Below are 14,907 nucleotides of genomic sequence, written 5' to 3' on the forward strand. Positions count from 1 at the left end.
TTTGGTTAATTCCAATCGGCATGATCAGACTCTCCTCTTCAGGCAACATTTTATGCACAGCCACATGCAATTCCATAAAGTCAGCCAATAAACCATTGAACACCTCAACATTACTGCTGACAACTTCATCATTTTCGCCACCATCCATCAATGCTTGAATAGCATTATTTTTCTTAATTAACGTTCTGAGCTTCCATCGTCGGGCGCCAATCAACTTGGACAACTTAAATATCAACAGTGCATTTCCAATAATGCCTAATGAACCTATTCAAAGTTGAAGAGCTTGCGACATTTGTTTCCAAAACAGACCTGTCAAACATTTTCAAACCAACGATCACAAAAGACCGGCTTAGCTTACACATTATACCGGTATTGTACTCACTGTCTTTAAAAAAATGTATTGTCTCATCGCTGCAACTCCCCTAACAGGCTCGGGAGAGGCGATGGTCGAGTCATACTTCCTCTGAAACATGCCCCGCCAAACCGCGCTTCTTAACACCCGCCCGCTTAACCCAGAAGCCAGCCGCACCAATGTGTCGCAATGTGTCGGAGGAAACACCGTTCAACTGACGACCGAAGTCAGCCTGCAGGCACCCGGTCCGCCACATGGAGTCGCTAGAGCGCAATGAGCCAAGTAAACCCCCCCCTAACACGGATTACACTGGGCAAAATTGTGCACCACCCTATGGTACTCCCAGTCACGGCCGGTAATGACATCATTGGATCGAACCCCAGGCTGTAGTGACGCCGCAGCACTGCGATGCAGTGCCTTAGACCGCTGTGCCACTTGGAAGGCAACTCATGGTCTTTTTTGTCGGCGGCGCTGCTTCAATCCAAGTGGCTTGATAAATCTGGAAGTGTGGAACTCCATTAAATGGCAATTGCGTATGTCACTAATGCCTATTCACTGACTTCTGTAGGAGCCTTTTCCACATTTTGTTACGTTACAGCCTTATTCTAAAATTGATGAGCAAAATGTTTTATTTAATCAATCTACTTACAATACCCCATAATGACAAAGTGAAAACAGGTAAATGAATTCAAAATAAAAAAACAGATACCTTAGTTACATAAGTATTCAGACCCTTTGCTATGAGACTCGAAATTGAGCTCGGGTGCTTCCTGTTTCCATTGATCATCCTTGAAATGTTTCTACAACTTGATTGGAGTCCACCTGTGGTAAATTCAAATGATTGGACATGATTTGGAAAGGCACACACCTGTCTATATAAGGTCCCTCAGTTGACAGTGCATGTCAGAGCAAAAACCATGCCATGAGGTCGAAGGAATTGATCATAGAGCTCTAAGACAAGATTGTGTCGAGGCACAGATCTGGGGAAGTGTACCAAAACATTTCTGCAGTATTGAAGGTCCCCAAGAACACAGTGGCCTCCATCATCCTTAAATGGAAGAAGTTTGGAACCACCAAGACTCTTCCTAGAGTTGGCCCCCCGGCCAAACTGAGCAATCGGGGGAGAAGGACCTTGGTCAGGGAGGTGACCAAGAACCCGATGGTCACTCTGACAGCGCTTCAGAGTTTCTCTGTGGAGATGGGAGAACCTTCCAGAAGGACAACTATCTCTGCAGCACTCCACCAATCAGGCCTTTATGGTAGAGTATCCAGACCAAAGCCACTTCTCAGTAAAAGGCACATGACAGCCCTCTTGGAGTTTGCCGAAAGGCACCTAAAGGACTTTCAGACCATGAGAAACAAGATTCTCTGGTCTGATGAAACCAAGATTGAACTCTTTGGGCTGAATGCCAAGCATCATGTGTGGAGGAAACCTGGCACCATCCCTACAGCATCATTGGTAGTGGCAGCATCATGCAGTCGGGATGTGTTTCAGGGGCAAGGACTGGGAGACTAGTCAGGATCGAGGGAAAGATGAACAGAGATCCTTGATGAAACCTGCTCCAGAGAGCTCAGGACCTCAGACCGGGGTGACGGTTCACCTTCCAACAGGACCACGACCCTAAGCACACAGACAAGACAACACAGGAGTGGCTTCGGGACTAGTTTCTCTGGAGAGACCTGAAAATAGCTGTGCGACAACGTTCCCCATCCAACCTGACAGAGGTTGAGAGGATCTGCAGAGAGGAATGGGAATGGGTTTATTATGGGATAATGCTAATTATTTACTTTAAAATCATACAATGTGATTTTCTGGATTTTTGTTTTAGATTCCGTCTCTCACAGTTGAATTGTACCTATGATAAAAATTACAGACCTCTACATGCTTTGTAAGTAGGAAAACCTGCAAAATCGACAGTGTATCAAATACTTGTTCTCCCCACTGTATGTAAATGTAATATTTGCAAACATTTCTTAAAACCAGTTTTTGCCTTGTCATTATGGGGAATTGTGTGTGTAGATTGAGAATTTAGAGTTAGGCGGTAGCAATTTTAGAGTAAGGCTGTAACGTAAGAAAATGTGGAAAAAGTCAAGGGGTCTGAATACTTTTCAAATGCACTGTTTGCGCCCCATGTGAGACATCCAAAGCACAGAAAAATTGCCTGTGTTTCAACTTCTGGCAGAATTCCAATGCACAGAAAATGCAGCGTTTCTTAAAAACTCCTCTTGCTTTTTTAAAACTTAAATGTAGCGTCTTTCGATTAGCCGTGGCAAAACCAGTTGCACAGTTTGAGACGCACATCCAAAATCCCATAGAAAGTCAAGACTCCAATGGCTTGATGAATAAAACTTAAAAAAATGTAGAGTACAAGGTAAACAAAGGATCCAATATTCCATTTAAACTGAAAAGATCAAGGTAAGACATGTGCGTCTCAAATCTTGCATCTGGTTTTAAGTTATTCTAAATGGCGCAATATGACCTAATAAACTAATATTTGCATAACCAAAGAAATATAGGAACTGGCTCCAACAGATTTCTAAAGGTCAAACTCTGACCCTAGAATCCCTCCTCCCTCTGACCTAATCTAGCAGAAACCTCATTAACCTTCTCTCTGTTACCCCTCAGAAGGCCTCTCTGATCCCTCTTTCTCTGCTAGGGGACCGTGTGTAAAACTTTGGGATTTAGCTGGTTATCCCCCATGACATGTCACACCATGCCCTGGTTTTTATTTGAGACTGGGTGATAATTCCACTAAGCCCCTGCTTCGGTCCATGAGCAAGAGGGGGAGAGTAAGAGAGAGGTGGATCACAGTCAAATGAGTGTGTGAACAACTGTCTCTTCTCTGCTTATTAAGGAAATGTCATCGTAAGTAATACTTGCTAATTGGCTAATCCTAAACAAAGCCGTAGGAAAAAGTTGTTAGTGAACAAAACGCTGGCTGGCTAGCCTGCTTCAGGTGTAGCTGTTTCAGCCTGAGGCTGGCTAGCCTGCTTCAGGTGTAGCTGTTTCAGCCTGATGCTGGGTGGAATATGTCACTGTCACTGTCTGGAGTTGTTGTGACAGTGGAGCCAGACACTTGTAGGCTGAGTTCCTCTGCCACGATCTAGGCCAGGGATGGGCAACAGTACTGTTTTATGTTTGTTGTCTTGTGGAAATGATTAATTTGGATTTTAAAAAACAACTCTGGACTACACTTGAACGTCTAAATTCTGAAAGTAGGTATGAATTATGGTGGACCTATATATTTTGAAATAACTGCCCTTTTCTTCTGGCCCACATTTTATTTGACAAACAAATCTGCCCACACTGTTCTATTTAGGATGATGTCTTGTGTCTCAGAGGTTATGGTTTTCTCTAATGCTGCAATGTGACTGATGGAGTGTGCTGTCATTTCCTGTACAGTCGGTGCAGGACTTCATGCTGCGTGTGTCAGCTGACCGTCTGGCCAGGGCCTTGTTCCAGCTGGCTATCTGTGGGGGGTCGCTGGCTGCCCCTCAGGACCTGGTGCCCAAAGAGAAGCCAGCCAGACACACTCAGGAGAGGAGAGCTGAGGAGAAAACACAGGCCACACCACCCAGCGAAGGTAGCTGCTAACATCACTCATTATCAGCGTCTCACTTTGTATCAATGAGAAGTTTAAGTGTAGGTTGGGAATCTGGATCTTGAAATTGTTAAAGAATCCTATCATATCATATTACCGTGAATGTACAACAATGACCTTTGTGTTTACATGTGCGTGCGTGTGTCTCAGCCGCAGTCAAGCAGGTCCTGAAGGAGAGCCTGTCCAATCACAGCTTTCCATTCACCCTGTCCCATGTGGCGTCTCTGGAGAGGAAGTTAGCCAAGCACTTCCAGGTCACAGAGTTCACCTCTTTGGATCAGGGCTCCTTCCTGGAGTTCCTGGTCAAACAGGCTCAGGTAACATAAACCACTTTTCTTCTAATCTTTGTCTGTTCAATCACTCTCCTGTTCTCCTCTCCCGTCACCCCTCTTCCTTCAGTGGTCATGAGCAAAAAGATGCGAGGAGAGGAACCATTCTAGAGTGCAGTGTGTGTCCCAAATAGCACCCTATTCCCTATATAGTGCACTACTTTTGCCTGTACTCTGGTCAAAACTAGTGCACTAAATAGTAGTGCACTAAATAGGGAATAGGGTGTGATTTCAGACACATCCTGATACCTCTCATGCTGTATTGATGAATCCATCCTCTCCTCTTGTCTGTGTGAAGGTCCTGCAGGAGACAGTAGGCGGCGCTGTGGTCGTGGGCAGCAGTAGTGGTGGTGGTGGTCAGGACTGGCAGGGCCAGGGGTGTGGCTTCAGACCCAACAGACAAGACGTGTTTGAGTTTATCAGACAGTGTGGCACTACATCAGCCAACGAACCAGACGGGGTGAGTGAGACGCGTGGTCACGCTCGCGCAAACACACACACACACACTCCTATTGATTGCTATGATAAAAAAAGTACATGAATAAAAAGACTTATAAATGTCTGTACTGATCATGTTTATTGATCTCTCTATCTCTGTGGGTGTCTTTCTCCCAGCTGTCCCACATCGAGTGGTGTCTGAGAGCCCACTACGGGGTGAGGGACAGTCGAGACCTGGGGCTGGGACCTCTTAGGACCTTGGTGGGACTGGTGCAGCGCCAGAGCGAGCTCAGTCTGGGAGGAGGGCTCAGCCATGTGCTCTATGAGGCAGCCCTGCTCCCCAGAGACGCCAGGTAAGAGGATGTCCCAAATTGCACTCTATTCCCTATATAGTGCACTATCCCTCCACTATGAGGGAATAGGGTACCATTTGGGACTCACACCTCTCCTACAGTACAGTACAGTGGAACGTTGGGGGCAGATTGGGTGTAAAGTCGGCCTTTAATTGGACTGATCAAATCAAATGTCAATCTCCTTTTCACTTATCTTAAACCCCTGTTCACTCTTTCTTTTTCTCTCACTCCTTCCATGCTCTATTACTCTACCCCTTCCCCCCCCAGCAGTAGCAGTAGTATAGGTGAGGCCCAGCAGACGGTGGGTATCCTAGGGGAGGTATCTCAGACCCAGGCCTTGTCCTGTCTCCTCTCCTGCCCTCTACTGGATGAGCTGGGTCAGTGGAGCCAGTGGGAGCTGGTCTTCAGGCCCCACCACGGACCCCTTAAGGACTTCATCGACAGGAACGCTGGTAGGAACCATACACAGCAATTACAAATTGACCCCCTAGCCCCTACAGTCTTAGACTGGGGTTGTAGTGTTACCGATAGTAATGTATCTGTTGAAGGCCAATAATGTTTGATCACGTTGGTGGGCTTATATACAGACATTTCGTTTCTTGTGTTTTTTTTTGTTCTAAATTGAACAACGGTACAAAGTTGATCATAATAAATATACATGACATGTCCATCTGTTGTGGGGCAGCGAGCACAGACCTGTCAGCGTTGGAGGTATCCCCAGGTGTTCTCCTGCGGGTCACCACCTGTACAGGGGACAAGCTCTTCTCCCAGGCAGCCATGACCCTTGACCCCGTGGGCACGGCAGGACACCTGGTCTCCATGGTGGTGGCTGATGGGACAGCCAACGCCCCCACTGCCCTCCTGGCCAATCACATGGAGAGCTCTCTGGCGGCGGCGGTAGCGAAGGAAGGTAAGAAGGCGATAGGGAACTTGATATCATGATTATTTGTATCAATCCAGTGTCAATTTGTTTTGAAAACTCTGCTTCATGAGTGCTGCAGAAACATTTCTCACCAAAAAGGTCTTCCTGGTGTGCGCTTGCATTAAATTAAAGGGTAACTACACCCAAAAATAAATGTTTCTTAGATTTTTCCCCATACCTCAAGTGGTCTCCTGATGTGGTTTAAGCATTGTTGTGGACTTAGAACATCCACCACTTATGTTGTTTTTCTAAGAAAAAATTGTGATTTCCAGGGCTTGACATTCAAGTAAATTTGCCAGTGGCACACTGGACCAGTACCAGGTGAAACTACTGGCCCGAATGAGGAAATTACTGGCTTCGGCCAAGAATTTTATTTGTCACGTGCTAATTACAACAGGTGTAGACCTTACCATGAAATGCTTACTTACAAGACCTTAAAACTTCTTATGGCTGCAGTCCCGTTAACGGGATCGATATGACAACAGCCAGTCGAAGTGCAGGGCGCCAAATTCAAAAAACAGAAATCTCATAATTAAAATTCCTCAGACATTCATGTGTCTTATATCATTTTAAAGGTAATCTTGTTGTTAATCCCACCAAAGTGTCCGATTTCAAATATGCTTTTCAGCGAAAGCACTACAAACGATTATGTTAGGTCACCACAAAACCACAATAATCACAGAAATTTTTTCCAGCTAAAGATAGCTTCACAAAAACCAGAATAGAGATAAAATGAATCACTAACCTTCGATTATTTTCATCAGATGACACTCATAGGACTTCATGTTACACAATACATGCATGTTTTGTTTGATTAAATTCATATTTATATCAAAAAATCTGAGTTTACATTGAGGCGACTAGATTCACTAGTTGCAAAAACATCAAGTGACTTTGCATAGCCACATCGTTTCAACGAAATACTCATCATAAATATAGATGATAATACAAGTTATACACATGGAATTATAGATATACCTCTCCTTAATGCAACCGCTGTGTCAGATTTCAAAAAAACTTTACGGAAAAAGAAACGCACGCTATAATCTGAGACGGAGCTCAAAAGTAAAATACCACAGCTGCAAAGATGCCGTCAACATAAACACGAAAATACGTGATAAATATTCCCTTACCTTTGATGATCTACATCAGAAAGCACACCAGGAATCCCAGGTCCACAATAAATGTTTGTTTTGTTCGAAGAAATCCGTTATTTATGTCCAAATACTTTCTTTTGTTAGCGCGTCTGGTTTACATATCCAAACGGTAATTCTGGTCAGCATTATATCGGACAAAAAGTGATATTCCCGGTCGAAGAAACATTTCAAACTAAGTACAGAATCAATCATTAGGATGTTTTTAACATATAGCTTCAATAAAGTTCCAACCGGAGTATTCTTTCTTGTCTTCGTGAGCAATGGAACGCAAGTGACTACCATGAGGAAAAAGCATGATCAGAAAATGGCTGCTTGATGGACATCTGACTGATTCTGCTATCATTCTCTCCCACAACATCATAGAAGTCTCATTATAATTTCTATTGGTGGTTGACATCTAGTGGAACCCCTAGGCAGTGCACAATCATTCATATCTCAAGGGGATTTCATTAGGGACTCTGGTGAATACATACAAGCTCAGATTTCTGACTTCCTGTTTTGATTTAAACTCAGGATTTTGCCTGCCAATATGAGTTCTGTTAATCTCACAGACAAAATTCAAACAGTTTTAGAAACATTAGAGTGTTTTCTATCCAATACTAATAATATTATGCAAATATTAGCAACTATGACTGAGGAGCAGGCTGTTTGATATGGGCACCTTTCATCCAAGCTACTCAATACTGCCCCTTCAGCCATAAGAAGTTAACCAACAATGCAGTTTTAAGAAAATATAGTTAAGAAAAATATTTACTAAATAAACTAAAGTAAAACATTTGAGCAACAATAAAATAACAATAAGGCTATATACAGGGGGTACCGGTACCGAGTCAATGTGCGGGGGTACAGATTAGTCGAGGTAATATGTACATGTAGGTAGGGGTAAAGTGACTCTATGGTACAGAGGTCCTGGTTGGCAGGAAGCTTGGCCCCAGTGATGTACTGGGTCGTACACACTACCATCAGTAGCGCCTTGCGACCGAAGGCTGAGCAGTTGCCATACCAGGCGGTGGTGCAACCAGTCAGTATGCTCTCGATGGTGCAGCTGTAGAACTTCTTGAGGATCTGGGCACCCATGCCAAATCTATTCAGTCTCCTGAGGGGGAATAGGTGTTGTTGTGCCCTCTTCACGACTTGGTGTGTTTGGACCATGATAGTTTGTTGATGATGTGGACACCAAGGAACTTGAAGCTCTCAACCTGCTCCACTACAGCCGCGTCGATGAGAATGGGGAAGTGCTCAGCCCTCCTTTTCCTGTAGTCCACAATCATCTCCTTTTGTCTTGATCACATTGAGGGAGAGGGTGTTGTCCTGGCAGCAGGTCTCTCACCTCCTCCCTATAGGCTGTCTCATCGTTGTCGATGATCAGGTAGGTACATGTAGGTAGGCCTACGTAAACCTTTTTTTGTGCTAATAATGACATTGTTGTGTAGGATGTCTGATATTTTAAAAAAGACTGAAAAGCAGGTGGGCACTTTTATCCTGTGATTTTGGAATGCGCGTGCCTGTGTTCAACTCTGAATTGATGATGACTCTGGCATGAGTATCTAGAACGTACTGAGGCGGGGCTCACTCGAGACAGAGAGGGAAGGCTTTGACATTCTTGACTCCGCTTGGAAACCGAATGCAGCTTGATAACAAGTTTGAGTGTCAAATGTGAAGGATTAAATACAAATATACGGCCATATGAAAGCTTGATTAACTGGCCCGGTGTGCTCAGCATATGTTGCTGGGCCAGCGGCAGCCCCGAATGTCTAGCCCTAAAATTGAGAGCAAAAACCTGAAAACATTTTGAAAAACGGAAACCTTGAAAAGGAAAACGGAGAAAACAGAATTTGGGGATAAATCGCAATCGGCAAAAGTTTTATTGGGCCCTAGGAACTCTCTAAAGTCTGTCTGAGGGTGGTGGGGTGGTTGTGAACAGAAGTCCAATAAGAATATTTTAAATATATATATATATCATTTATAAGATGTTTCTTCAGATCTGTCACGGGCTGAGGAGGATGGGTCGTGTTTCAGCTCTGTGGCTCTCTTCCTCCTGGACTGTCTGATCCGCATCCCCACCAGAACCTGCCGGGCCCTGCTGCAACAGGTCAGCGTTCAAGTCACAGGTTGTGTCTGAAATGGCACCCTATTCCTTAGATAGTGCATTACTTTTGACCAGGGCCCACAGGGAGCCCTACAGTTCATATTCAAAACCAGACATGATTTGAAAGAAATTCTGTAATCAATTTGGACCTGTATAACCTCTCTCCATCCCCCTCCTTTTAGGTGTTTCTGGAGCCCTTCTCTCGGGTGCTGGGTGGCCAGGCCAAGTCTAAAGCGGTGCTGCTGTCTACAGCCCGGTCCAACCTGCGCCACCTCAACTGTCTGCACCAGCTGGGCATCGTGCTTGGCATCACAGACTGGGTCAAGGACTACCACACCAAGCTCAGCCCACCACAGAACCAGGACCTAAACCAGAGCCAGAACCAGGCCCAAACACCACCAGTCGACCAGACCAAGGTCAGAACAGGGGAAATTACCATCAGTTATGGGGTCAATTCAGTTAATATTTTAAATTGAAATGTATTTCATGAATTGAATATTGTCCATTGTTTTTTATCCGTAGCTGTTTGTATAAAAACAAGTCTAAAGGTCCACTTTTTTGCTTTGTAAAAAATCTTCCCCCTTCGCTCTTTCTTATCCTATCTCCAGGCTGCTCCTGTGGATTCTGTGAGCAGAAGTCTCTCTCAGACTCTCAGTGAGGATGAGGAGTTCCCAGAGAACTACAGCTCTGACTCCTCCCACCCCACTCAGCCACAGCACGCAGGTGAGGAGAGCACTAGAGCATTATGGGTTATGTAGTGAATGTTTAAACAACATTGGGATCGTTAACGTTTTAGAAAATCCCTAACCAAATTTTTTTTTTATTTTTTTTTTACAAATAATAAATCAATCGCAGTGCAGTTATGACAAAACTACTCCAAACAGGCTCCGATCGTCATCATAAAGGGATTTTTTAATTTACAAATACCTAATGCAACAATGCTGTAATGTTAGTAGGAGGAGATATGCATCTTTCCCGTTTCTTTTGCCATGGATATAAAGTGCTCCGCACGTCATTGTCGTTAAGTTGGAAAAATGGCACAGAGTGAGACGGAAGCGACAGCAGCAAAGTCCTTAGTAACAGAGCTGATTACAGAAATGATTGCAGTTGATATGCAGCTATTGTCAATGGTAGAGGATGTCGGTTTCAATACCCTAATGGCATATCTAGAACCAGACTACAAGATGCCTTGTCAAAAAACCGTGACGACCCTGATGGAGAAATTGTGCAATGATTGCTCTGCAAGTACAAAGCAAAAGCTCTCGAACACTATACGTGGCGTTAACAGGTTTCTGGACATCTATGAACATGCTGTCGAACATCATTGCAACGAGCCATCATATTAATGAGAAGCGGGACATGAAGTACGTACTGAGAACATGAAGGAGAGGCACACAACAGAGAACCTAAAACGTAATTAATACCATCGTTGCTGAGTGAGTGGGGACAGCAGTAAAGTGAGCGCCGTCTGGTAGGGTTTCCACTAGTTACCACAGCCAGAAAGTCAAAATTTGCAATATCCTAAAAATGTATGAGAACAAAAGTGATCTTTTTTGGTCTTAATTTCAGGTTAGAGTTAGGTATAAGGTTAGCAGTTTGGTTAAGGTTGGAATTAGGGTTAGGTTTAATATCACATTTTAAGGAAATCAATTATGGAAATAGGCAGGCTTTGTGACTGTATTTCTTAAGAGTCTAAGCCGTTGGGTTCTCCGGTAGGCCATCATTGTAAATAAGAATTTGTTCTTAACTGACGTGCCTAGTTAAATAAAACAATATTTCGCCTTAACTACTATAACCTATAAAAACGCATTGAATAACACATTCATAAATGGCAATAGACGGAATAAGGTTTTGAAGTGTCTGTCATATCTAGGAGATATGTTTTTATTTACACATATTGAACCCCTTTTTCTTTTTTACTAGGCACGAAACTTCCTCCATACTTCCATTAATTAAAATAAAAAATGATACCGGTTACCTTCAGACGAGTTCCCGTGACACTTAGAGCAAAATGGAGAACACCTTCGTGTTCGGGAGAATCTCCCCTTTCCACAGTGGGGTCACATTAATTTGTAGCCAAAACGATTCGGATGCTACAAAACACAAGTTGGCACATCGATGTTACCTACTTCAGAAGAGTCCCCTGACACTTGTGGGGGTCGTAGAGCAAAATCGTGAGTCTCCCGGTACAGACGTTTTCATAAGAAGACCTATTTTTGGGATGTCTCATTGTCTGACAAACACCCCCCCATTCTAGCTATGCTGCCTTTCACCGCCGATGCGGAAGTGCGACATCGGCGGATGTAGTGGATTGAGACGCATCCAATGCAAAAAGCACATCTCTATCTGGGGATTTTGGGGGATTTTTGTTATTATGTTACTTAGATTCATTCGTCTCTAGGGGGTTATGGCTGTGGTACCTAGTGACGACCAGTATGTAGGTAGATTCAACGGCATTGCCCCTTAGCAGTCATACGCAGAACCGCATCTGAATTGTGAATTCATGTCATTGTTGCTGATGTCAACGTTGTGAACAGAATGCCCCATGGTGGCAGTGGGGGCATGGGCAGGCATAAGCTATGGACAACGAACACATTTGCATTTTATCGATGGCAATTTAAATGCACAGAGATACCGTGACGAGATCGGCCAATAAAAAAAAGTATTTTATATGTATATATTTGTAATAATGACAATTACAACAATACTGAATGAACACTTATTTTAAATGAATACATAAATGCAAATCAATTTAGTCTCAAATAAATAATGAAACATGTTCAATTTGGTTTAAATAATGCAAAAACACAGTGTTGGAGAAGAAAGTAAAAGTGCAGTATGTGCCATGTAAGAAAGCTAACGTTTAAGTTCCTTGCTCAGAACATGAGAACATATGAAAGCTGGTGGTTCCTTATAACATGAGTCTTCAATATTCCCAGTTAAGAAGTTTTAGGTTGTAGTTATTATAGGAATTGTAGGACTATTTCTCTCTATACGATTTGTATTTCATATACCTTTGACTATTGGATGTTCTTATAGGCACTTTAGTATTGACAGCCTAATCTCGGGAGTTGATAGGCTTGAAGTCATAAACAGCGCTGTGCTTCAAGCATTGCGAAGAGCTGCTGGCAAACGCAGGAAAGTGCTGTTTGAATGAATGCTTACGAGCCTGCTGCTGCCTACCACCGCTGTCAGACTGCTCTATCAAATCATAGACTTAATTATAATATAATAAACACACAAATACGGGCCTTAGGTCATTAATATGGTCAAATCCGCAAACTAAAGTTTCGAAAACAAAACGTTTATTCTTTCAGTGAAATACGGAACCGTTCCGTATTTTATGGAACGGGTGGCATCCATAAGTCTAAATATTGCTCTCACATTGCACAACCTTCAATGTTAAGTCAAAATTATGTAAAATTCTGGCAAATTAATTACGGTCTTTGTTAGGAAGAAATGGTCTTCACACAGCTCGCAACAAGCCGGGCGGCCCAAACTGCTGCGAGAAGTGACACAATTTCCCTAGTTAATATTGCCTGCTTACATGAATTTCTTTTAACTAAATATGCAGATAAAAAAAAAAAATCCACTCGTGTAATTTATTTTAAGAAAGGCATTGATGTTTATGGTTAGGTACATTGGTGCAACGGCGGTGCTTTTTTCACGAATGCGCTTTTGTTAAATCATCACCCGTTGGGCGAAGTAGGCTGTGATTCGATGGTAAATGAACAGGCACCGCATCGATTATATGCAACGCAGGACAAGCTAGTTAAACTAGTAATATCATCAACCATGTGTAGTTAACTAGTAATTATGTGAAGATTGATTGTTTTTTATAAGATAAGCTTAATACTAGCTAGCGACTTACCTTGGTTCCTTGCTGCACTCGCGTAACAGGTGGTCAGCCTGCCGCGCAGTCTCCTCGTGGAGTGCAATGTAATCGGCCATAATCGACGTCCAAAAAGGCAGATTACCGATTGTTATGAAAACTTGAAATCGTCCCTAATTAATCGGCCATGCCGATTAATCGGTTGACCTCTACTCTGGATCGACGTGTACGACAGCGTGTTCCAGTTCCCACCAATTTCCAGCAACTTCGCACAGCCATTGAAGAGGAGTGGGAGAAGGGAGACCCAGAAGCCAGCCGCACCAATGTGTCGGGGAAACACCGTTCACCAGACGACCGAGGTCAGCCTGCAGGTGCCCGACCCACGACAAGCAGTCACTAGAGCGCGATGAGCCAAGTAAAGCCCCCCCCCAGCCAAACCCTCCCCTAACCCGGATGACGCTGGGCCAATTGTGCGCCAATTGCTGCCTATGGGACTCCAGATCACGGCCGATTGTGATCGAATACGGGTCTGCATACTGTATCTGTATTCCCAGTCATGTGAAATCCATAGATTAGGGCCTAATGAATTTATTTAAATTGACTGATTTCCTTATATGAACTGTAACTCAGTAAAATCTTTTAAATGTATGTATGTTGCGTTTATTTTTGTTCAGTGTAGTTTCTAGGCCAAACCGTTCACATGCTACGGGCGATTTTGTGAGAAGACTGATTTTCGAGATGTCTCATGGTCTGACAAACACCGCTCTAGCTCTGTCACCTTTCATCGCAGATGCGGAAGTGCGACATTGTTGGATGCAGTGGATTGCTAATTAGATTTCCACTGGGGCGTTGACATCCACTCTAGGGGGGTATTAATAAGCTAAGTGTTTTTTTTTTAACGGTTGATTTCACAGGTTGAAAAGGGAACAGAAAGAAATTATTCAAACCGGTACTTTTTTGGGCGTTCAAACCGGTTCAGAACTTTATTTTGCTGGTCGGAACAGTTGAACGAAACAAAAAAAAAGAGTGGTTCTATTCAGAACAAAACAACAACAAAAAAGATTTTGTTCCAGCCCCTGGTTTAAACGTTAAGATGCATGTTACATTTGTCACATCCCTAGTAGTGAAAATACAGTCCGATTTCTAACAGATCTTCGTCCTTCAGATGGCTGGGATGAAGACGACGATGATGAGTTGTATGAGCTGACCTCTGAGATCTTGGAGACGCTCGGAGACACACACACCGAGAAAGACGGAGAGGAAGACTGGGAGGAAGGGAAGTCATTGGCTGAGCCTGAGAAAGCGGACAATGCTGATAGCCAATCAGAGAGCAGAGTGGATTGCCACAAGGACATAATTGATGACATCAGGTTTGTCTTCAACCTCCTTTATACTGCCTAATGTATAAAATACAATACAATACATGATACAATACATTAATATAAACACTAACCTGGTCTCACAATGCTGTCTGTTACAGGAAGAGTGAGTTTGGTATTGGAGTAGAGCTGAATGAGGAGGGTCAGAGGTTGATGACTGTTCACCAGGAGAGGCTGGGACGCAGTCTGGACCGGCTGTCCACTGAACTCTACAGCAAAGACACACACTTTGTACTGGAACTCATACAGGTGACTCCCCCTCTCCTCTGTCTCCCCCTCTCCTCTGTCTCCCTCTCTCCTCTGTCTCCCCCCCTCTCCTCGGTCTCCCTCTCTCTGTCTCTCTCCCCCTCTCCTCTGTCTCTCTCCCCCTCTCCTCTGTCTTGTTTATCCCTTTAAGCCTCTCTCTGCCTGAGCTCATCCAGGTGTTTTGAGATCTACTGTATGCAATGCACTT

At 43.7% G+C, this 14,907-nt stretch overlaps 1 protein-coding gene across 8 annotated transcripts in view; it reads left to right on the top strand.

Annotated features, from left to right (window-relative positions):
• wu:fj29h11 (uncharacterized) overlaps window positions 1-14,907 on the top strand; it is a 57,603-nt gene that overhangs the window by 18,790 nt on the left and 23,906 nt on the right. For 5 of the 8 annotated variants that reach the window (XM_055890400.1, XM_055890397.1, XM_055890404.1 and 2 more), the window contains 11 exons: window positions 3,756-3,936; window positions 4,105-4,271; window positions 4,582-4,743; window positions 4,899-5,074; window positions 5,342-5,526; window positions 5,760-5,984; window positions 9,124-9,245; window positions 9,425-9,658; window positions 9,851-9,965; window positions 14,225-14,444; window positions 14,555-14,702. In XM_055890400.1, coding sequence (XP_055746375.1) covers window positions 3,756-3,936; window positions 4,105-4,271; window positions 4,582-4,743; window positions 4,899-5,074; window positions 5,342-5,526; window positions 5,760-5,984; window positions 9,124-9,245; window positions 9,425-9,658; window positions 9,851-9,965; window positions 14,225-14,444; window positions 14,555-14,702 — 1,935 coding nt within the window. The remainder of the gene's footprint in view (window positions 1-3,755; window positions 3,937-4,104; window positions 4,272-4,581; window positions 4,744-4,898; window positions 5,075-5,341; window positions 5,527-5,759; window positions 5,985-9,123; window positions 9,246-9,424; window positions 9,659-9,850; window positions 9,966-14,224; window positions 14,445-14,554; window positions 14,703-14,907) is intronic. The other 3 variants (XM_055890403.1, XM_055890402.1, XM_055890401.1) reach the window with 3 other exon arrangements.

Source organism: Salvelinus fontinalis, chromosome 30, assembly GCF_029448725.1.
Source record: "Salvelinus fontinalis isolate EN_2023a chromosome 30, ASM2944872v1, whole genome shotgun sequence".
Lineage (NCBI taxonomy): Eukaryota > Metazoa > Chordata > Actinopteri > Salmoniformes > Salmonidae > Salvelinus > Salvelinus fontinalis.